We start from the raw sequence: 24507 nt of genomic DNA, 5'->3' as shown, positions 1-24507 counted from the left end.
CCAGCTCTGTAACCCCGACATCTTCTCCGAAGTTCAACGGGGATCTCAGGCCTCGCTCCGGGCAGCAGCAGTAGAGGTCTACTCAGCGCGATCAGCTGATCACGAGAGTAAACAATAACAATGGCCCCATCCAGAAAAGTGGAAAAATTACGGTCCATTATCTGACCGTTAACTTAACACACGAGAAAGAAAAAGAAAAGTAACTCAGAAGAGGAGAAAGAAAAATATTTAAAACAAACACACTGGGGAGCTGCTGTAACAGGCTACTGCAACAGGCTACTGTAACAGGCTACTGTAACAGGCTACTGTAACAGGCTGCTGTAACAGGCTGCTGTAACAGGCTACTGTAACAGGCTACTGTAACAGGCTGCTGTAACAGGCTGCTGTAACAGGCTGCTGTAACAGGCTACTGCAACAGGCTACTGTAACAGGCTACTGCAACAGGCTACTGTAACAGGCTGCTGTAACAGGCTGCTGTAACAGGTTGCTGTAACAGGCTGCTGTAACAGGCTGCTGTAACAGGCTGCTGTAACAGGCTACTGTAACAGGCTGCTGTAACAGGCTGCTGTAACAGGCTGCTGTAACAGGCTACTGTAACAGGTTGCTGTAACAGGCTACTGTAACAGGCTACTGTAACAGGCTACTGTAACAGGCTGCTGTAACAGGCTGCTGTAACAGGCTACTGTAACAGGCTACTGTAACAGGTTGCTGTAACAGGCTGCTGTAACAGGCTGCTGTAACAGGCTACTGTAACAGGCTACTGTAACAGGTTGCTGTAACAGGCTGCTGTAACAGGCTGCTGTAACAGGCTGCTGTAACAGGTTGCTGTAACAGGCTGCTGTAACAGGCTGCTGTAACAGGCTACTGTAACAGGCTACTGTAACAGGTTGCTGTAACAGGCTACTGTAACAGGCTACTGTAACAGGCTACTGTAACAGGCTACTGTAACAGGCTGCTGTAACAGGCTGCTGTAACAGGCTGCTGTAACAGGCTGCTGTAACAGGCTGCCACTAGCACGGCGCCATCTTAATAAAATATATTTACCTCAACATTCAAACTGACAGTGTATCTGACTGAAAATAAGTTGTTTCAACTGCCAGTATCTTGAAATTAATAATATAGTACATAAGTACAATAATACTTTTATATAAGTGGAATCAAATACATGAGAATGGTGGAAAAAGACAATAAAAATAAATAAAACCTCAATAATAAAATTCTCCTTCTGGTACTCCAGTATGATTGGACCAAACCTGCCACAAACTGCGTGGGTATTTTTTTGTGTGTATACATCGTAAAAATGAGATGAAGCCAGTGAAGCAGGGAGGTCAGAGGTCAGAGTTCAGAGGTCAGAGCCGGTAGAGCCGTTTCCCACTTCCTGTTTTTATGCTAAGCAAGGCTAATTTAGCTTCTTGTGTTAAGTACAGATCCTGATTTAAGATTTAGACTTAACACAGAACACCTCAGTAATAAAGAAAAAACATTGATTCCTTTATAGGATAACACTGATTTATGTGGACTTATTATTTTGTAGTTTTGGCTAACATTTCCACATCTGGTAGCACCGCAACACAATTTGGCTAAAAAGTTCCTGTTTACGAGCGTTTAAAGTCTGATTTATAAGAACCAGAGACAAAACAAACAAAGATATTTCACGTTCTAAAGAACGAGCTGTTCCTGAGAGGGTGAACCCGCCGGCTTCCTTCTGCAGCTCTGCAGACGGTGTTTGACAGCGACCTCCATCAGGCCGCTCGCTGAGCATGCGGCAGCGGGACGTCCCGCCGCTCGGCGTCAGGAAGATGTTTCTTGTTTCTCTGGTCGGGATGGAGCGAGCAGGGAAAACAAGTCCGTGTTGCGGCGGAGGAAATGGCAAAATGCTTTTAGATGCCTCGCAGGAAGTCTGGACGACACGCTGCATCCGAACCGCTCAGAGGAAACGTGGGAAGTCAAGCAGGTGACGGTCTGATCTATCATTTATTAGGGAGTTCCACAACAACGGAAAGTCACCGTTGTCTTCGTCAACATGAAGCGAGACGAACAGGCGAGGTGACGTCAGAGAGAGATTTCCACCATGTGTCCTTTTACTGGAGGAGAAGCAGAACGTCCAGCGTCCTGACGCTTTATTTGGTGTACTAGAGGCCATTTAAAGGCTCCAGAGGTCACATCAGCAAACTGACATTATTTGCTTTTACTGAATTTAAAGACTTGAAAAAAAGCCTGATAAACTGAACAGAGACACGAGCCAGTGTTTGTTTCCTTCTGGAGAAACATGGCGTCTCCACTGCCCGTCTAGATATGAAGCGCTCATTGTGAGTTCCACGTGATTATACTCTGTCCATTTTTAATATTATATTCCATTTCTGCCTCGTCAACTCAGCACACCGGACTGATAAAAGCCTTCAGGCTGCCTGATGAAAGTGACACGTGTTGTTGGGATCACGGCAAAGCGTGAATTAGACACGCTCGGATGGGAATCAGGCAGTTGGTGCTCGTCATGACGCAGAAGCCAATCTCAGACATAAAATAGAAAAGACACGAAGGTTAACGCAACCATCAACCATCAGTGATGTCATCATCCATCAGTGATGTCATCATCTATCAGTGATGTCATCAACCATCAGTGATGTCATCATCCATCAGTGATGTCATCAACCATTAGTGATGTCATCAACCAGCAGTGATGTCATCAACCATCAGTGACATCATCAACCAGCAGTGATGTCATCAACCAGCAATGATGTCATCAACCAGCAGTGATGTCATTAACCAGCAATGATGTCATCAACCATCAGTGATGTCATCAACCAGCAATGATGTCATCAGCCAGCAGTGATGTCATCAACCATAAGTGATGTCATCAACCAGCAATGATGTCATCAGCCATCAGTGATGTCATCAACCAGCAATGATGTCATCAACCATCAGTGATGTCATCAACCAGCAGTAATGTCATCAACCAGCAATGATGTCATCAACCATCAGTGATGTCATCAGCCAGCAGTGATGTCATCAACCATAAGTGATGTCATCAACCAGCAATGATGTCATCGTTGGTTTGTGAACGTTATGAATCCTCCAGTTCAGATTCTGTCCGTCACCATCTTGATAGTTCGGAGCGGTTTGCAGCAGGAAGTGACCATATTTGGACGAGCTGGGGGAGGAGCCAGTGGTGGATCTGACAGATCTGATTGGAAACCTGATGATACTACTTCATATATCTGTGTTTACTGTTTCAGTGAATAATGAAGCTGATTCACTCCCGTTTACTTGGAGACACCGAAGCTGTAATAAAGCATTCTTTATTTCCTCGTCTTCCATTTAATCCTCTCTCCCCGTCTTCAGCGTCTCACGCTCATACGGTTACATTTCTTCTGCTGTAAAAATGATCTTGGGCTCCAAAGAAATGGAAAAGAACATGTGAAGGACAAACCAGACATTTGTTTGTATGTCTTATGAACAACACCTCCCAAATCTGAGGATTTCAATCAAGGTTTTCTTTACACTGAGTTAAATAAAAAATACTGAGGTATCATTTAAAATTAAGTCCTTCACATAAGTACAATGAGAGTCTTTTGTTCTGCTTTTCATCACTGCGTTATGAAACACACTATTTTAATTCTAAGACTTGAGATTATTCTCATTTCATTTGAATGCTTTTAGTGTGAGTCAATGAATAATCCATTTAAGTAAATGAACAGCTGCTGATTCACCGGAGTGACTGATGGAGGGAACATTTTGCTCTCCAATGATAAATCCCACATCAGATGTATACACTTTATATTATACTGTAAATTGGATGTGAAATTATACCAATCAAACACATTTTATTTCTCCTAATCTCATGTGTTTGGTTTTATTGTCCTCTAGTCTGCGCAGGTATTTCCCTCATCATTAAAAATAAAAACAGATCCTGTCCACAAAAGCCCTGTTTTAAGATAAATGACGAAGCGAGAACACAATCATAGCACGGTCACCAGTCGGACCAACACCAAGTCCCTGCAAACAACAACTTTTCTCAACAACCACTTGCTTCTTAAAGTTGTTGGGTTTCTACCGGGTCGCATCCAGAACCAGCAGCGCTGTGGAAGTCTTCTATTATGTAGGAGGGAACCTCATCGCACATTCTGACCCCTCTGGTACTCAATAGAGTGGCAGAGCTGTACCTCCGCTTTCCCCAGAAGTATTCTGGCCTCATCTACCGTTGTAGGAAAAAACAAAGGCGTTACCGGTGCACCAACACACAGAACCCCGTTCACCGTCTGCAAACCGGGAGAAACGGGAGAACATCGTGTGCACCGAGAAAAGCTGCTTCAGCGGAGACGTTAATTTAATGTGCATCGGCCTGGAAACTCATTCTAACAGCAATTATTGGTGAAACAACCCTGAAAGATATGTTTCTTTTTAAAACAGTAGAAGTGGCAGTTGAATACATAAACAAGACAAATAAATTGTAATTTATATTGTGACATCTAACATTGTTTCAAATGCATTAACTGCTAATAATTTGAGATCGGAAATATTTTCACAACCTGTTTGACGTCCTCCTGTCTACTTTAAAGAACCCTGTTTCCCCCCATTAAGTTGTGACATAAATGTAAATAAAAACAGCATATAATTATTTGCATATCACATAAACCCATTTTCAATTGAAATTAGACCAAAGACAACATATCAAATGTTGAAACATAGAATATTTATTGTTTTATTAAATATTTTCTCATTTTGAATCTGATGTCAGCAGCACGTCTCTATAAAGTTGTTCCAGGATCATGTTCACCACTGAGCTGCATCAACTCTTCTTTTAACAACACTCTGGAAACGTTGGGGAACTGAGGAGACCAGTTTCTGGAGTTTTGAAAGTGAAATGTGGTCCCATTCCCAATGCAGTGCTGCCTGAGGGCCCGAAGATCACCACCATCCAATATTGGTTTCCAGCCTTGTCCCTTGTGTTCAGAGATTTCTCCAGATTCTCTGAATCTTTTAATGATATTATGAACCGTAGACGATGAAATCCACTAATTCTTTGTAGTTTTACGTTGAGGAACATTATTCTTAAATTGTTGAACTATTTTCTCCCTGTTCCCAAGTATAACAGATCTTTTCATACACAATCATGTTACTGATCTGTTGCCAGGCAACCTACTTAGATGTGATATGTTCCACCAGGCTTTTTTTTTTTCATCTTTACTCAACTTTTCCAGTCTTTTGTTGACCCTTTCCTAACTTTTTTTTAAGCTTGTTGCTTCAAAATGAGCATATACATTTGATAAAACAATAAAATCTATGTCAACATTTGATATGTTGTTTTTGATCTATTTTCAATTAAATATGGGTTTACATGAATCAAAAATCATTGTTTTCCGTTTTTTATTCACATTTTACACAACATCCCAACTTTGTTGGAAACAGAGTTGTTTATAATGAATACGAGTATCTTGCTAAAGGATGTCATAAGAGGTGATTCTGTAGAACCAAGTGGATGCCAAAGTACAGAAAATGTGACGTCCTTGGTTCCTCTACGGTTCTGTGCGTACTGGACAACAACAGCATGGGAAATATCTGCAGCAAAGAGAAAGAGTTTCATTTCACACAAGTCATCCGTCTGTCATTCATTTGGTTGGATCATACAGCCTCCTTTGTTCTGATGTTCAGTTGAAAAGATTGAAAGCCAGTGTATTTTTAATAAATCAAATGAATTATTAAATAGATTAAGGAAGTATGCCTTGAATAAAGCGTGTTTTTGATGTGTTGCGTAAGCAGTCTGTGAGCGTCCATCGTGGCCAGCGTCACTTTAACCGACATCAAGGCCACCTTTTCTCTGCTGTGTTTTGTGTTGGAGGAGCTCCATTCAGCTGCTGGCTTCAGAGCACAATCACCCCCAGTTGTCTTTCATTCGAACACTCATTCACTCATCAACCCTGACGACTCCACAAACTCTACCTCCATCACATCAGGGAAAGTTTCCCTCCTTCGTAACAACATTGAGAGATTCCCCCCCGATCGTCAGCGTCACGCCACCGCGTGATTCTATGAGGTGAAGATGGATAAAGTGATCCTCCACCCATCATCGAGACAGTTTATTTATGGTGCTGATGGTAGCGCTTCTTAACGGCTGCTATGGTTACCTTCACACCAGATACGGTGCAGAGCTCAGGTTGGCGGTGTTGTTGTCGCCTCCTTTTTGGCTCATAACAGATCTTTCTCATTGGTGGAGGTGTGAGGCGTCACCAAGGAGCTGGTGGGAGGGCAGGGGGGAGCTGTGTGTGTGTGTGTGTGTGTGTGTGTGTGTGTGTGTGTGTGTGTGTGTGTGTGTGTGTGTGTGTGTGTGATGATGAATGGAAAAGCCTGAAGACAGGTCGCAGGTTACCTTTGGAGCACCGTGACAGACATCATTATTTCACACTCATTGAACACAAGACAAACAGTTCAAGGTTACTATCTGTCTAAATCATGTCTCATAAGATAACGCCTGTGTGTGTGTGTGTGTGTGTGTGTGTGTGTGTGTGTGTGTGTGTGTGTGTGTGTGTGTGTGTGTGTGAGAGAGTAGTACTGAGATTCAGGTGTCTCCAGGTTACTGAGGAATGTAAATACAAACCAGGCAGCTCAAACAGAGGAAGGGGGAGCTTTTATGAAACCTGGGGCTACACACATCACTGAGTGTGTGTGTGTGTGTGTGTGTGTGTGTGTGTGTGTGTGTGTGTGTGTGTGTGTGTGTGTGTCAAAGATGTCTCCAATTCATTTTTAATGGATCAATTTCATGTTAAAATAATTTTAATATGAATTTTATGAAATAATATAGTTATCATTTTGTCCTCGAGCTGTTGAAACAATTCAAAGAATTGTGATCAGTGAGATGTCTGCATACATGACTAAAATCTTTTAATTTAAATTTAGCCGGTGCAGAGTCACCTGATATTATTATTATTATTATTATTATTATTATTATTATTATTAATAATTACATTCATTACAGGCTCTGTCACATTTAGCTTCATCTGACAGGTGAAGATGTGGATTTAAAGGTTTTTTTGTGCCTTAATGATAAATATAACAGTAAAGATAAGTGGAGAATAACGCATAGTAAAAGCTCCCAGTTGAATAAGACCAGGAAGTTACAGCTCGTGTTTTCTGATGATGGAGGACAAACAGACCAACAGACAAACAGACTAATAGATAACCAGACCAACAGACAACAAGACCAAAAGACAAACAGACGAACAGAGAAACAAACCAACAGACCAACAGACCAACAGACCAACAGACCAACAGACTGCCAGACCAAAAGATAACCAGACCAACAGACCACCAGACCAACAAAGAAAAAGACCAACAGACCAACAGACCTACAGACCTACAGACCTGCAGACAACCAGACCAACAGACAAACAGACCAGCAGACCAAAAGACAACCAGACTAACAGATTACCAGACCAACAGACCAACAGAAAACCAGACCAACAGACAAACAGGCCAACAGACAACCAGACCAGCAGACAACCAGACCAACAGACAAACAGACAACCAGACCAGCAGAAGTCCAGACCAACAGACAAACAGACATCCAGACTAATAGACAACCATACAAACAGACCAACAGACAACCAGACCAACAGATCAACAGACCTACAGACTTACAGACAACCAGACCAGCAGACAACCAGACCAACAGACAAACAGACAACCAGACCAGCAGAAGTCCAGACCAACAGACAAACAGACATCCAGACTAATAGACAACCATACAAACAGACCAACAGACAACCAGACCAACAGATCAACAGACCTACAGACTTACAGACAACCAGACCAGCAGACAACCAGACCAACAGACAAACAGACAACCAGACCAGCAGAAGTCCAGACCAACAGACAAACAGACATCCAGACTAATAGACAACCATACAAACAGACCAACAGACAACCAGACCAACAGATCAACAGACCTACAGACTTACAGACAACCAAACCAACAAACAACCAGACCAATAGACAAACAGAAAACCAGACCAACAGACAAGCAGACAAACAGACTGCCAGACCAAACGATAACCAGACCAACAGACCAACAGACAACCAGACCAACAGATCAACAGACCTACAGACTTACAGACAACCAAACCAACAAACAACCAGACAAATAGACAAACAGAAAACCAGACCAACAGACAAGCAGACAAACAGGCCAACAGACAACCAGACCAGCAGACAAACAGCACTCGCTGGTATTGCAGCTGAAGACACTTCTGGATCGGAAATATTTTACAGACCTGAAGCTACGAACACTTTTATATCCAGTCTGTGGTTTTATATCCAGTCTGTGGTTTTATATAGTTTTATATCCAGTCTGTGGTTTTATATAGTTTTATAGTTTTATATCCAGTCTGTGGTTTTATATAGTTTTATATAGTTTTATATCCAGTCTGTGGTTTTATATAGTTTTATATCCAGTCTGTGGTTTTATATAGTTTTATATAGTTTTATATCCAGTCTGTGGTTTTATATAGTTTTATATCCAGTCTGTGGTTTTATATAGTTTTATATAGTTTTATATCCAGTCTGTGGTTTTATATAGTTTTATATCCAGTCTGTGGTTTTATATAGTTTTATATAGTTTTATATCCAGTCTGTGGTTTTATATAGTTTTATATAGTTTTATATCCAGTCTGTGGTTTTATATAGTTTTATATCCAGTCTGTGGTTTTATATAGTTTTATATAGTTTTATATCCAGTCTGTGGTTTTATATAGTTTTATATAGTTTTATATCCAGTCTGTGGTTTTATATAGTTTTATATCCAGTCTGTCTCCCTGAGTTTCCACTTCAAGGCATCACCTCCTCCCAGATATCATAATTAACCTGGTAGAACTGCACCTTGTTAAAGTCTACTGCCTGAAGGACAAACTCAGGGAACAAATGTCCCTCATTTCATAACATGAGATAATAACATAACATAATTCACACAGAACAAAATACTATAAAAATAAAATACAAAGAAATTGATAAGTTTTGCTAAAGTGTTTAACAAAATTGTCAGCTTTGACTGTAAATGGGTAAAAACTTAAATTTGACAATTTCTTTCTGGAATGCTCATCAATTGTTTTTTGCATTATAGCCAATAAATCACATAGTAGTTGATAGACAGATATGTGTGAATATCATGAATAGAGTCTCCTGGTTCTAATTTAGTCGTGTTTAAACACTGTTGACTCTTATAATATTATAAATAATCCTGACAATGAAAACAGAATATCAAATCAAATCAGGTGTCATCTGATTATTACAAGTTTTATTGTAAAAAATGTGTGTCATTGTTTCACAAAACAAACAGTATCAATAAACAGACTGTGTTTTAATGTTTATTTATGAGTCACTGATTGACAGATGTTCGGTTCTTTTTGTTAATTGATTGACAGATGTTGAGTTTTTTTTATTGATTCATTGATTGGCAGATGTTCTGTGTTTTTTTATTGATTCATTGATTGACAGATGTTCTGTGTTTTTTGAGTTATTCATGGATTGACAGATGTTCTGTGTTTTTTTTAATTGTTCATTGATTGACAGATGTTCTGTTTTTTTATTGATTCATTGATTGACAGATGTTGTGTTTTTTTATTGATTCATTGATTGACAGATGTTCTGTGTTTTTTGAATTATTCATTGATTGACAGATGTTGTGTTTTTTGAATTATTCATTGATTGACAGATGTTCTGTTTTTTTAAATTATTCATTGATTGACAGATGTTCTGTGTTTTTTATTGATTCATTGATTGACAGATGTTCTGTGTTTTTTGAATTATTCATTGATTGACAGATGTTCTGTGTTTTTTTATTGATTCATTGATTGACAGATGTTCTGTGTTTTTTGAATTATTCATTGATTGACAGATGTTCTGTGTTTTTTTAATTATTCATTGATTGACAGATGTTCTGTGTTTTTTTATTGATCCATTGATTGACAGATGTTCTGTGTTTTTTGAATTATTCATTGATTGACAGATGTTCTGTGTTTTTTTATTGATTCATTGATTGACAGATGTTCTGTGTTTTTTGAATTATTCATTGATTGACAGATGGTCCAGGTCTACATTTTGTTGTCAGTCCTGAACTCTTGTTTTAACAGTGCCAGTCAAAGATATCTGGGTTGTCCTGAACCCTGTGATCGGTCCGCTCCCAGTGAGAGTGTGTGTGTGTGTGTTCATGTGAGTAGCCTGAGGACTGGATTAATCATTTATAAATTAAAAAAAAAAAGAGCAGAAACAAACAGCAGCGTCCTTCAGGAGGTGAACAGGAACAGCAGTATTTGGTCTGCAGGACCAGAAGCTGCCATCATGAGGCAGCTGGTCCTCGAATCTCAGAGAAATCAGCCAGAACACTGTAACCATGTTCAGCTACAGGAGAGAAATACCTGAAACCAGGCAGATACACCTGAGTCAGAGAGGTCAGTAGAGACCTGGACTACAAACATCAAGGTTTAATGTGTCTCCTCTGTATTCATGTCCCGTTCAGTCATCTGGAATCAGGTTGAGACTCATGATGAAACATCTCATGCTCTCATTAACTCCTCCGGTGACCTGTCTGAGCACTGTTTACATTTGTCTTCAGCTGCTGTCAGGTCTGTCATCACCAAGGCAACCACTTCATCAATTCTTCATCATCTTATCATCTGTTCATCATCAGTTACTCAGTTTATCATCAGTTAATCAACTCTTCATCATGTCATCATCAGCTCATCATCATCATTTCATCAGCTCATCATCATGTCATCATCATCATGTCGTCATCATGTCATCATCAGCTCATCATCATCATGTCGTCATCATGTCATCATCAGCTCATCATCATCATGTCATCATCATCACCACCATCCTCATCATCATCGTGTCACCATCATCATGTCGTCATCATGTCAATCATCATCACCACCACCATCATCATTATCTTACTATCATCATCGTCATCATCATCATCATCATCATCATCATCTCATCATCATCATCATTATGTCATCAGCTCATCATCATCATCATCAACATCACCATTGTCATCATCGTGTCATAATCATCATCATAATGTCATCATCATCACCACCACCATCATCATGTCATCAGCTCATCACATCATCATCATCATGTCATAATCATCATCATCATCATCATCATCATCATCAGTGTTTTCTGTTTAATGAGGAAACAAGTTGGTAAAACGCTCTTCTTTTTTTTCCCAACAAGTCACTTTCAGTTTCGTCTTGTCTGTCCAGACTCATAAACAATTTGAAGTGATGACGTTAAAGGAATTTAATAAATGTATTAAGTGTATTTTTAGACCGTTTTAAAGCCCTGACATAATAACTTCCTGTCTGTGTCTCTGTTTCAGCAGCAGACCTTCATCACAAACCGGTTTCATTCCATTTCTTCATATCCTGCAATGGAATCCTCTGTTTTCTAAATTTGCTCCTTTTAATCAACTTGTTGATTTGATAAATTCTCATTAATGTACTTTACATTTATTGAATTAGTTCCACAGATTCATCTCTTTGGTTTTCCAGTAACTTTCTCTTTCCCGTATTTAGACCACTGTTACTATGACTATTAATTAATTCATGCTCTTCATCATCTGCACAACGACAGCAGGTTGAATCCAGGCTGCAGTTACACCTGCTGCCTGCTCGGATGGCAGCAGATTCATATAATTAATATCATTAATATTCAAACTCAATGTGTTGGATATCAAATAAGAATTTTAGAGAATATAAAAATAAAACTTATAAAACATTTTTGTACAATCATATAACTGTTGGTGTTTTATTATTTTGATAATACATCCTTTTCTTTTGATTTTTCATTTGCACTGCTTGATTTTTTGTTTTGCAGTTTTCAGGGGTGTGTCCCTGTTGTCTAATGAGTTTTTGATTGACAGCTCAGAGTCTGGCTGCAGACTTCCAGTAGTAGTTTTCACAGTAACCACCGATTACCAGTGAGCAGCAGGCCGAGTCATCTCTGTTGTACAGAACCACCGGGAGCCTGTAGGAGGAAACAACCTCCTAACCAGGGAGCAGAAATAGAAAAAAGGATGTTTAGTGCCAGCAGGGAACCTGCAGAGGAGGTTCAACCAGCAGAGACCCTGCAGAGGAGGTTCAACCAGCAGAGACCCTGCAGAGGAGGTTCAACCAGCAGAGACCCTGCAGAGGAGGTTCAACCAGCAGGGAACCTGCAGAGGAGGTTCAACCAGCAGAGACCCTGCAGAGGAGGTTCAACCAGCAGGGAACCTGCAGAGGAGGTTCAACCAGCAGGGACCCTGCAGAGGAGGTTCAACCAGCAGAGACCCTGCAGAGGAGGTTCAACCAGCAGGGACCCTGCAGAGGAGGTTCAACCAGCAGGGACCCTGCAGAGGAGGTTCAACCAGCAGGGAACCTGCAGAGGAGGTTCAACCAGCAGAGACCCTGCAGAGGAGGTTCAACCAGCAGGGACCCTGCAGAGGAGGTTCAACCAGCAGGGACCCTGCAGAGGAGCGTCTGGACAGCACGTCGTCCGAAACAGGAAGAAATATATTTCTATTTTTCAGGGAATTCATTGTGGACAGATTTAGAATCCTCGAGAGCAGAAACAACAAACAACAAAAGCATGTGGAGAGTTCTGAAGCTGGAGATGATGTGTTCAGGACCAACAGTGTTTCAGTCTGCTGCTGGACGAGCTGCTCGTGTGTCATCTGTTACTACCAACGCTGAATATCGACAGGAAGTCGGAGCCTGACACCGTCTGTCAGCAGAAAGACGTGTGATTCGTTCAGGTTTCATGTGGTGGACGAACACTGAACATTTATCCTGCTAGAGACGAACACACGACGTAAACATTCGTGGATAAACAATGAAGCTGCCGTACACTTCTTTGAGCTGGTTTTACAGACAAATAACCGACAGTATCAAGTAGATATTAGAGTGTAAATCCAGGCAGCAGTTCGGACGAGCAGCAGATTGAGATCCAGACAAAAGACACAAAGAGAAACAACACAGCAGGTTGCTTAGAAACCTTCTGGTAACATGGAGGAAGCTCATCAACGGGAGAACGTCACGCTTGATTATAAACATGTATGACAGACACACGGAAACATGTCGCCGTGTTTACAGTCACGAGGAAGAAGAAAATGTGAAGATATTCAAATATGAAATAGAGCTTATTGTAAAATATGTTCAGGAATAAGACAACAGGTGAATTCAGACTCCTTAAAGCCACAAACACGGTGGTGTCCGACAAGCTGACGTCCAGCAGGGAGAGAAAGGAGGGAACACAAACACTCTCAAAACTCTGGAGGAACTCTGGGAGGACGTGGGGAGGACGTGGCAGGAGGCGAGGAGCAACAGGCTTTATACAGGAGGGGAGGAGATGATTAAACACAGGTGGAGACAATCAACACAGCAGGAAGGACACCAGGATGTGACGAGAACAAGACACAAAGCGGGTTACCAAAATAAAACAGGAAGTGAACGTGGAAACGTTAAAGGACTGAGAGACATAAAACAAAACGACGAGGAAAACACAGAAAGACAACGAAACCAAGATAAACGGGAAAAACAAATGAGACAAAAAGACAGAAGAAGGATAAACTGTAAGAATTTATAATTCAATAACAGTAAATTAAACTACTGAGCTGAGTTTATATTTGAATCCTACAAACTGAAGGATTTGGACTTCCTGTGTGACTTTAACTGGAAACACTTTCATTCATCATCAGCCGCCAGCACTGTTTAAACTCCACATGATATTCATGCAGGTTAACAGGAGGGTCATCAGCACACCCGACTCATCACGGCTACGAGCTACAAGTAGCACAACAGAGCTGCAGCTAAACATGGAAAATATGTCCACCGACACTCAGGAACACATTCACACATCCAGCAGCAACACCAGCATTAAGTTGTGTTGTTTGTGTGATATTCAGTCTTTCAGGTTCTGGTCTCCACCAACTACTGAGAAAGCCTCAGCAGCTGAATGAGCCCCAGCTGTCTGTCTGATGACCAAAACAACCAGCTGAAAGAGGCTAAACCGCTCTGGGACGACCTGCAGTCTGTGACCTCATGTTAAACCAGCAGATTCAGTTCAGTCCAGTGGAGGTGAACCAGAACTGTTGATACAAGCTTGAATCAGATTAAAATGTCCTCAGAATGATAAAGTTTGCCACGGTAACCATGGTAACTGTAATGTTGTGTTCCTACCATACGAGAGGCTTTACTCTCAGGTTTACTGAAGAAGACCGGAGCTCGTGTATCCGCCGTGATGATTAGTCACATCACACACTCGTCTTATTAAAACACAACTTGCTCGCTGTCGTCCTTGAAAACCAAATGGAGTCCAACACTCAGGACGGAGAATGACTCAGCCGTGACGACTGCAGGCATGTTTCTCGTTATACAACACGTTGTGGAGACGGAGACGTGTTGCTTTCCAAATAAATAATGGACATTCAAATTCCTACATGGATCTTTATGTTAGGAAACTGTAGGATCGTTCATGTCAGAGTGACACTGGAGGCTGCAGCAGATGCAGAAGTCAGCTGACAGTCTTCTAAAGTGCTCAGAGGGAGGAGGTCGGGGTGGACGGACGGGTCAATGAAACATCATCCAACAGACAGCTGCTGGTTCCCTGCAGTCAACATCTTTTAGAATAAGATCATTGATCCTCACAGTCATTTGTCCAACCATCAACCAGCAGTGATGTCATCAACCATCAGTGATGTCATCAACCATCAGTGATGTCATCGTTGGTTTGTGAACGTTATGAATCCTCCAGTTCAGATTCTGTCCGTCACCATCTTTACTAGTTCGGAGCGGTTTGGAGCAGGAAGTGACCATATTTGGACAAGCTGGGGGAGGAGCCAGCGGTGGATCTGACCGATCTGATTGGAAACCTGACGATACTACGTCCCGCCCACCGATAGCTGTAACCTGACTGCACCACAGGCCTGTCAATCAAACAGACACGCCCCCAAAAACAGGTCTTCTTGAATCTTCTTTTCTAATGAATGAGGGATTATTTTCAGATGGACCTCCAGAAAACTAAGAAGAAGGAGTGACTTTAGCTAACAACACCGAGATCACTATTGACTACGAATTCAGAGAATACTGAACAGACAGCTTTGGAGCTTTAAAGCTCGTCCGTTTGGTTCATGTACGCCTGTTAGCCTGTTAGCTTGTGGATCCTCTTCTTGGCTGTTGGTGTTTTGCATTTTGACCTGAATTCATGCTCAGTTGTGTTCAAGGTTTCTCTTCCAGCCCTCTTTAAGGTCTGCAGAGCGGAGACCCTCACTGTCAGTCAGCGAGTCTAAATACTTCAACCTTGAAACAGAAGCGTTGTTGTCGGGCCTGAATGTTTCACCGGGTCGTCTGCTGCTCACCTCTTAGTTCCTGACCACATGGAGGACATGAATATCAGCATCACAGTGCTGAGAGGTGTTCAACAGAGCAGAAAGAGGTCCGGGCTGAACCGGGCTGTATGTTGTTGTCAGGTGGAAGCCTTGGATGTGTGTTCACCTCGAGGTGAATCACTCTCCTGGTTGCATCATCACTACAAACGAAAGGACAACATGAGGCTTCATGAAGCCGCGTGAGGCCGCATGAGGCCGCGTGAGGCCGCGTGAAGCCGCGTGAGGCCGCGTGAGGCCGCGTGAGGCCGCGTGAGGCCGCGTGAGGCCGCGTGAGGCCGCGTGAAGCCGCGTGAGGCCGCGTGAGGCCGCGTGAGGCCGCGTGAGGCCGCGTGAGGCCGCGTGAAGCCGCGTGAGGCCGCGTGAGGCCACGTGAGGCCGCGTGAAGCCGCGTGAGGCCGCGTGAGGCCGCGTGAAGCCGCGTGAGGCCGCGTGAGGCCGCGTGAAGCCGCGTGAGGCCGCGTGAGGCCGCGTGAAGCCGCGTGAGGCCGCGTGAGGCCGCGTGAAGCCGCGTGAGGCCGCGTGAAGCCGCGTGAAGCCGCGTGAAGCCGCGTGAAGCCGCGTGAGGCCGCGTGAAGCCGCGTGAAGCCGCGTGAAGCCGCGTGAGGCCGCGTGAAGCCGCGTGAGGCCACGTGAAGCCCCATGAGGCAGCGTGAAGCCGCATGAGGCCACGTGAAGCCGCGTGAGGCCACGTGAAGCCGCATGAGGCCACGTGAAGCCCCATGAGGCAGCGTGAAGCCGCGTGAGGCCACGTGAAGCCGCGTGAGGCAGCGTGAAGCCGCATGAGGCCACGTGAAGCCCCATGAGGCCACGTGAAGCCCCATGAGGCCACGTGAAGCCGCGTGAGGCAGCGTGAAGCCGCATGAGGCCACGTGAAGCCGCGTGAGGCCACGTGAAGCCGCATGAGGCCACGTGAAGCCCCGTGAGGCCACGTGAAGCCCCGTGAGGCCACGTGAAGCCGCATGAGGCCACGTGAAGCCCCATGAGGCAGCGTGAAGCCGCATGAGGCCACGTGAAGCCCCATGAGGCAGCGTGAAGCCGCATGAGGCCACGTGAAGCCCCATGAGGCCACGTGAAGCCCCATGAGGCCACGTGAAGCCCCATGAGGCCACGTGAAGCCGCATGAGGCCACGTGAAGCCCCATGAGGCCACGTGAAGCCGCATGAGGCCGCGTGAAGCCGCATGAGGCCGCGTGAAGCCGCATGAGGCCGCGTGAAGCCGCATGAGGCCGCGTGAAGCCGCATGAGGCCACGTGAAGCCCCGTGAGGCCACGTGAAGCCCCATGAGGCCACGTGAAGCCGCGTGAGGCCACGTGAAGCCGCATGAGGCCACGTGAAGCCCCATGAGGCCACGTGAAGCCGCATGAGGCCACGTGAAGCCCCGTGAGGCCACGTGAAGCCGCATGAGGCCACGTGAAGCCGCATGAGGCCACGTGAAGCCCCGTGAGGCCACGTGAAGCCGCATGAGGCCACGTGAAGCCCCGTGAGGCCACGTGAAGCCGCGTGAGGCCACGTGAAGCCGCATGAGGCCACGTGAAGCCCCATGAGGCCACGTGAAGCCGCATGAGGCCACGTGAAGCCGCATGAGGCCACGTGAAGCCCCATGAGGCCACGTGAAGCCGCATGAGGCCACGTGAAGCCGCATGAGGCCACGTGAAGCCGCATGAGGCCACGTGAAGCCGCATGAGGCCACGTGAAGCCCCGTGAGGCCACGTGAAGCCGCGTGAGGCCACCTGAAGCCGCATGAGGCCACGTGAAGCCGCGTGAGGCCACATGAAGCCGCATGAGGCCGCATGAAGCCGCATGAGGCAGCGTGAAGCCGCATGAGGCCACGTGAAGCCGCGTGAGGCCACGTGAAGCCGCATGAGGCCACGTGAAGCCGCATGAGGCCACGTGAAGCCCCATGAGGCCACGTGAAGCCGCATGAGGCCACGTGAAGCCGCATGAGGCCACGTGAAGCCCCATGAGGCCACGTGAAGCCGCATGAGGCCACGTGAAGCCGCATGAGGCCACGTGAAGCCGCATGAGGCCACGTGAAGCCGCATGAGGCCACGTGAAGCCGCATGAGGCCACGTGAAGCCCCGTGAGGCCACGTGAAGCCGCGTGAGGCCACCTGAAGCCGCATGAGGCCACGTGAAGCCGCGTGAGGCCACATGAAGCCGCATGAGGCCGCATGAAGCCGCATGAGGCAGCGTGAAGCCGCATGAGGCCACGTGAAGCCGCGTGAGGCCACGTGAAGCCGCATGAGGCCACGTGAAGCCGCATGAGGCCACGTGAAGCCGCATGAGGCGCGTGAGGCCGCATGAGGCCGCATGAAGCCGCGTGAGGCCACGTGAAGCCGCGTGAGGCCACATGAGGCCGCGTGAAGCCGCGTGAGGCCACGTGAAGCCCCATGAGGCAGCGTGAAGCCGCATGAGGCCACGTGAAGCCGCGTGAGGCCACATGAGGCCGCGTGAAGCCGCGTGAGGCCACGTGAAGCCCCATGAGGCAGCGTGAAGCCGCATGAGGCCACGTGAAGCCGCGTGAGGCCACGTGAAGCCGCGTGAGGCCACGTGAAGCCCCATGAGGCCACGTGAAGCCCCGTGAGGCCACGTGAAGCCGCATGAGGCCACGTGAAGCCCCGTGAGGCAGCGTGAAGCCGCATGAGGCCACGTGAAGCCCCGTGAGGCCACGTGAAGCCCCGTGAGGCCACGTGAAGCCGCGTGAGGCCACGTGAAGCCGCATGAGGCCGCGTGAAGCCGCATGAGGCCGCGTGAAGCCGCATGAGGCCGCGTGAAGCCGCGTGAGGCCGCGTGAAGCCGCGTGAGGCCGCGTGAAGCCGCATGAGGCCACGTGAAGCCGCGTGAGGCCACGTGAAGCCGCGTGAGGCCACGTGAAGCCGCGTGAGGCCACGTGAAGCCCCGTGAGGCCACGTGAAGCCGCGTGAGGCCACGTGAAGCCGCATGAGGCCACGTGAAGCCCCATGAGGCCACGTGAAGCCCCATGAGGCCACGTGAAGCCGCATGAGGCCACGTGAAGCCGCATGAGGCCACGTGAAGCCGCATGAGGCCACGTGAAGCCGCATGAGGCCACGTGAAGCCCCATGAGGCCACGTGAAGCCGCGTGAGGCCACCTGAAGCCGCATGAGGCCACGTGAAGCCGCGTGAGGCCACGTGAAGCCGCATGAGGCCACGTGAAGCCGCGTGAGGCCGCGTGAGGCCACGTGAAGCCGCGTGAGGCCGCATGAGGCCGCGTGAAGCCGCGTGAGGCAGCGTGAAGCCGCATGAGGCCACGTGAAGCCCCATGAGGCAGCGTGAAGCCGCGTGAGGCCACATGAAGCCGCATGAGGCCACGTGAAGCCGCGTGAGGCCGCATGAGGCCGCGTGAAGCCGCGTGAGGCCACATGAAGCCGCATGAGGCAGCGTGAGGCGGCATGAGGCCACATGAGGCCACATGAAGCCGCATGAGGCCACGTGAAGCCGCATGAGGCCACGTGAAGCCGCATGAGGCGCGTGAGGCCGCATGAGGCCGCATGAAGCCGCATGAGGCCACATGAAGCCGCATGAGGCCATATGAAGCTGCATGAGGCAGCGTGAAGCCGCATGAGGCCACGTGAAGCCGCGTGAGGCCACATGAAGCCGCATGAGGCCACGTGAAGCCGCATGAGGCCACGTGAAGCCGCATGAGGCGCGTGAGGCCGCATGAGGCCGCATGAAGCCGCATGAGGCCACATGAAGCCGCATGAGGCCGCATGAGGCCGCATGAAGCCGCATGTGGCCGCATGAGGCCGCATGAGGCCGCATGAAGCCGCATGTGGCCGCATGAGGCCGCATGAGGCCGCGTGAAGCCACATGAGGCCGCATGAGGCTGCATGAGGCTGCATGAAGCCGCGTGAAGCCGCGTGAAGCCGCGTGAAGCCGCGTGAGGCCACGTGAAGCCGCGTGAAGCCGCATGAGGCCACGTGAAGCCGCGTACCTGAGACCGGTAGAGAACAACTGAACTGGTGCAGTTCAAACTGGATCAGCTCTGTTCGTGTCTCACTGAACAACAGAAAGAAAGAAAAAGGCGTTTCTCACTGATGTCAGAGTGATTTAGAGCCCGAGGTTTGATCCAGGCACCGCACCCCAGAGATGGACTGATGATGATGGTGATGATTATGATGATGATGATGATCCCGTACCTTCTGTGTGGGCGTCGTTAAACTCCTAAAGCAGGAGGGCGGTAGTTCTCGCAGTAGGTCCGCTCCCATTGGTCCGATAACAGGAGCGGCTGCGATGACACGCCGAGGCTCTGCAGATAAAAGCAGGGCGACGCGCCGCGCTGCAGAACATCAGTCGGAGGCAGACGGCGGGCTGTTTGATGGTAGCTGCACCTCGGAGAGTCTTATCACGGCTGGAAGTATCTGTCCAACTCTTGAGGTACCGACTGCACTTCACTCTCAAACTTTAACCTTCTGGTTCTCTGCGCTGTCAACAGAGTGATGGAAGGATTTGGCACCTGTGCGCAATTACGCAGCGCGCACAGCGGAGTAGAATAAGAGCAGTATAATAAGGTTTTACTTTGAATTAAGTGAATAGATGAATGCTATTTTAAGAAATATGAGTGTTTTTCATTGATCTTCAGTGCAGGTGGATGTATGTGATGAGTTCCTGAAGTCCTCCCTCTGAGCCGGTGTAACTCCAGACTGACTGAGCTGTCCTCTGTTCCAGGGAGAATGGAGTGGTATGTCCTGGTCCTGGTCCTGGTGCTGAGCTTGCCTCCCTCTGTCCACACAGCCTGCTCCTCGCAGTGTCAGAAATGCGCGCAGCAGATCCTGAGCTCCGCCACCGCCTTCAGCAGCCTGGTAAGACAGACAGAACTGTGGAGGATGTCCTGGCTTCACTTTGATTTCTTTTTTTTTATGTGTAAATTTAGATAAGAGAAGCAAAACTCAGGATGAGTTCTGACTTTTAGGCTGCTTTATCCAAATCATGAAAACTTCTAAAAGCATTCATATTTCCCTCCAGAAATGTATAACTTATCATTTCAGTCTTTAATTTCAAAGTTAGAGATCCAGAATGTGTCAGACTGAATACTGAGGAAACTGAATTTGGAATATGTAAACTGTGTTTTAATCCCGAGTCCAACTCTGCAGACTGTTTTCACTTGAAGCTTCTTCTTCTTCTTCTTAACATCGGGTTAAGCAGAAAGTGCGTCTGGCGGGCTGACAGCCTTCAGGTGTTCAGGTGTCTCACTCTGCTCTCGGTGTGTGTGTGCAGTCGTGCAGCGCGGAGTGTGACGGCCAGCTGGAGAGCTGCGGCTCGGCTCCGCGGCTGGCGGACTTCAACCAGGACGAGGCGGCGGGGGAGGAGGAGCGGCAGCACGCGGACCTGGTGAAGCGCTACGGCGGCTTCATCAAGAGGATAGACAAGAACAAGAACAAGATCTTCACCTCTCCGTGGCGCGACAACTACATCCTGAAGGCGGGAGCTCTGCCCAAGAAGTACGAGGACTTATTGAAGCGGCTGGAGGAGAGGGATGCGGACCTGCCGGAGGACGCGGACGAGGATCCGGAGGACCAGGTCCTCCACGGTTACGTTAAACGTTACGGCGGCTTTTTACGCAAATTCGGCCCCAAATCAAAGAGGAGCAGCTCCGCGGAGGAGGAGGGGGAGGAGGAGAGCCCGGAGCCCGAGCTGCAGAAGCGCTACGGGGGCTTCATGAGGAGGGTCCGGCCAAAGTTGAACAACCTGAAGTGGGACAAGCGGTACGGAGGCTTTCTGCGCCGCCACTTCAAAATCTCGGTGCGCTCAGTGGAGGAGCCGCTGTACTCGTACCAGGACCTGAGCCTATAGACCCCCCGCTGGGAACCACGGAGGGGACTAAAACTCCAGCTCATCCAACAGTATCTGCGCCTGCCGTCCTGCTTCCTACCCGGCTGTTCTGGAACATCTCCATCTGTGTCCGCGTCTGTCTTTCAATAAATGATGCTTGTTTAATAAAAACATTAATAGACATAAATCCACTTCCTGTTTGTCCAGCAGCTTCTAAACAAATCAGCCCGCTGCGCGCTCATTCAACGGATCAAACTCTGTTCATATTTTGGTTCATTTTATATTTTCTAAACGTGCCGAGGTTGAATGTTTTGTTGTAAAATATGAAGAGAGGCTTTTAAATTCTTCACACAGAACACCTCTTCAAATAAAGCGGTCCTGGATGTAGTTTATGTTCTGACTGAATCACGACATCTGATGATAAAAGGAGAAACATTCAAATAATGAAACGCACGTGACCAATTGTCTGATCTCCGAACGGGCACGTGCGTTTTTATTAACTTTGAATCGAAATTGAATTAACTTTAGAAACTATGTCGAGAAAACGACAGTAATTTGTAACTAAATTTACAGATCAAATTAAATATAAAAATACAGTAAACACGCGGCAGACTTTACCAAACTGTGGTGAAATAGGACTTTTCACAAATTGAATATGAATCTAACTTTTTATCGTAACAATAATTAAAACGAAGATGTTGATTTGATTATTTTCCTAAAATAAAATGAAGCATCGGTTTCTGTTGTCCGTGTTTTTCTGAACCAGCCGAGATGCTTCAAAGATCCTGATGAGAAGCAGAAAGCTGAATGTGAGGAGGCAGCACACAGCGCCACCTGGTGGGGACGTCCAGTAAAGTCCCGTATGGTCACTGGAGAATAACTTCCACTGAGCTGGCATCTCATTCATTTTGTGGTAATTAAAAGAGAGTATAAAACAAAATAAAGAGATAAAAGCCGTCACAGATCACCTGACCGGAAGTCAAACAGGCAATCAAGAAAATTTCTCTCATCTTTTACATCAACTGGAGAAACTTTCTACAAGGTTCAGTTTCCTCAAAGAAAAATATTACGGTTCTGTTTTATCACCCGAACGGATTCAGACGGTCACTGGTTTGTCTCCATGACGACCGAACTCACCTGGAGTTCAGGTTTTGCCGAGTCCACCTGTGAGTCCACACCAGCTGCAGATTATTAATATGTTATTATTATTAATATGTTATTATTATTAATATGTAATAAAACACGCATTGTTCTTACAAACGGAGCATTTATTACCAAACTAAAACTAAACTCTTCTGTTGGAGAGACAAACAGCCGTATCAAATATAATAACAAATACATATTTACACAACGCACACACACACACACACACACACACACACACACGCGCACGCGCACACACACACACACACACACACAACATCTACACAGAAGGCTCACTCGTGTTCAGTAACAGTAAACAGGAAGTAAACGTTCAGCCCGGCCAATCGGAGTAGGGAGGCGGGGCCAGAGCATCACTGCTCCCCGTCCTCTCTCACCTGCTCCGGTTGACCTTCGGCGTCGTCGTCAGGCTGGCCTCCCTCCTGAGGGTCGGCGGCGGCGGTTGCCATGGCATCCACCACGGTGATGCTGCCGACGTGCTGTTGGACGGCGGCCGGCAGCGTCACCAGCTGGAACTGAGAGCCGACCAATTTAACGAAGGCCGTGGAGGTCGCCGAGCCTCCGAGCCCGGTCGCTCCTTCCTGACCCGCCCCCGCCGACAGAACCGTCAGGTTGGAGGCGTCGCCCACCAGCTCGGACCCGGAGAGCGGCGAGGTCAGGAAGGTGTACCCGCCCAGGTTGGTGCCGGCCTGGCCTCCCGCTATGGTCAGAACCTTCCCGAGCGGCAGCCCGGCCAGCTGGTTCAGAGGCAGAGTGATCTGGGTCGGAGTCGTGTTGACCGTCGCCGGGCCGGAGACGGCTCGGGTCAGACGGGGACGCTTCGGCGCCGGCAGCGCCGGGACCGGGGTGAGGGTCATCAGGACGTTGTTGAGATGCTGAGATTTACTTTTCAGCTCTTTGGCCCGTTTCCGGTGTTCATCACACTGCTGTTCCAGAGCTGCAGACATCAGAACCAGAACCAGTTCTATTAATCCGGTCAGGGTGACAGAGATGAGGACTCGGTTCAGGACTCCGGTACTGACCTGCCAGGCTGCGAGTGTACTGCTCTCGGTACCGGTCCATCTGGCTCTTATGACTGGCCAGAACCTTCTTCACCAGGTCCAGCATCCCGAAGTTCTGCACGATGTTGTTCAGCAAAACAGCATCTGGAAGAAGAAACAGCAGGTCAAAGGTTAAAGGTTAAAGGTGAAGAACACAGATTTTACACCAGTTTAACTTCTGACCGAACTGTCTTCAGTTGAACTGCCGGTTTGATTGACATCTCACTGAGCCAATAAGAGCTTCCATATCCCATCCTCAGCCTACAACAGCCAATCAGAGTGGGTACGGAGCGGAGGTGTCAGATCCGGCCAGTCGGAAGCCACGTCAGCGATGATTGATGGTTTGTACAGCCAATGAGATTCTGAACACGAGTATATGCGTCTTCAGTGGGCGGGGCTTATACCAGGACGAAAGAGTATGTTGTTGTTGTTGTTGAATAAAATTTGCATTAATGGCACTGCTTTCAGGTCTATTCTTAATGTAAACATTAATATGTTTAATAAAGAGATTCTTTGTACAATTTACAGAATCCGTTCTCAGATTCTGATTTAATATCCAAGAAAAACTGCGGCTGGAACTGAAATGTCCCAAAACGAATCGACATCGAATAGATTTGTGAAATCAGGACCTGACCCAACCCAACCTGTGCATGTGTGTGTGGTTCTGACCTTTGACCTGTAGCGGTGGATCACACACTCTCTCCTGCAGCCCCTTCAGCACCTCCTGCAGCTCCTTCTGAAAGTCCTCCACCACCTCCTCCAGCAGCCCCACCTCCTTCACCGCCCGCCAGAACGCCACCGAGTCCTCTGGACACACACACACACACACACACACACACACACACACACACACACACACACACACACGTTATAACCCCTCCACATTTCCTCGTGATAATGAGTGCGAGGTCGCTGATCACCTCCGATGGCCGTGACCCACTCCGACGTTTCCTCCATCATCTCCGAGAACGCGGCTCCGTTCACTACAACACACACAGTAAACCGGATCAGAACACACACACAGTAAACCGGATCAGAACACACACACAGTAAACCGGATCAGAACACACACTCTGATGGAGGTTCTGACGCTCCACTCA

The 24507-nt window shown here is 47.2% G+C and overlaps 2 protein-coding genes across 5 annotated transcripts in view; one reads left to right on the top strand and one right to left on the bottom strand.

Annotated features, from left to right (window-relative positions):
- Positions 1-19714: 19714 nt before the first annotated feature.
- Positions 19715-21393, top strand: pdyn (prodynorphin). 3 transcript variants are annotated; one of them, XM_069139254.1, is made up of 3 exons: positions 19715-19811; positions 20103-20236; positions 20652-21393. In XM_069139254.1, exons 2-3 carry the CDS (start codon positions 20108-20110, stop codon positions 21225-21227), a joined length of 705 nt encoding a protein of 234 aa, XP_068995355.1. In that variant the 5' UTR covers positions 19715-19811; positions 20103-20107; the 3' UTR covers positions 21228-21393. The 3 variants fall into 3 exon arrangements, with proteins under 3 accessions (XP_068995355.1, XP_068995354.1, XP_068995356.1); XM_069139253.1 differs by having other exon boundaries at positions 20017-20236; XM_069139255.1 differs by having other exon boundaries at positions 19725-19811; positions 20022-20236.
- Positions 21394-22453: 1060 nt separating this feature from the next.
- gmeb2 (glucocorticoid modulatory element binding protein 2) overlaps positions 22454-24507 on the bottom strand; it is a 5197-nt gene continuing 3143 nt past the window's right edge. For both annotated transcript variants that reach the window (XM_069139251.1, XM_069139252.1), the window contains exons 7-10: positions 24328-24390; positions 24077-24214; positions 23390-23512; positions 22454-23304 (exon numbers count right to left, since the gene is read on the bottom strand). In XM_069139251.1, the coding sequence (XP_068995352.1) occupies positions 22721-23304; positions 23390-23512; positions 24077-24214; positions 24328-24390 (908 nt within the window). In that variant the 3' untranslated portion in view covers positions 22454-22720. The remainder of the gene's footprint in view (positions 23305-23389; positions 23513-24076; positions 24215-24327; positions 24391-24507) is intronic.

The sequence above is a fragment of the Embiotoca jacksoni genome, unplaced genomic scaffold (assembly GCF_022577435.1).
Source record: "Embiotoca jacksoni isolate LCO1_2020_lvr unplaced genomic scaffold, fEmbJac1.0.p SCAF_80, whole genome shotgun sequence".
Taxonomy (NCBI): domain Eukaryota; kingdom Metazoa; phylum Chordata; class Actinopteri; family Embiotocidae; genus Embiotoca; species Embiotoca jacksoni.
This window is presented reverse-complemented; position numbering and strand designations above follow the sequence as displayed.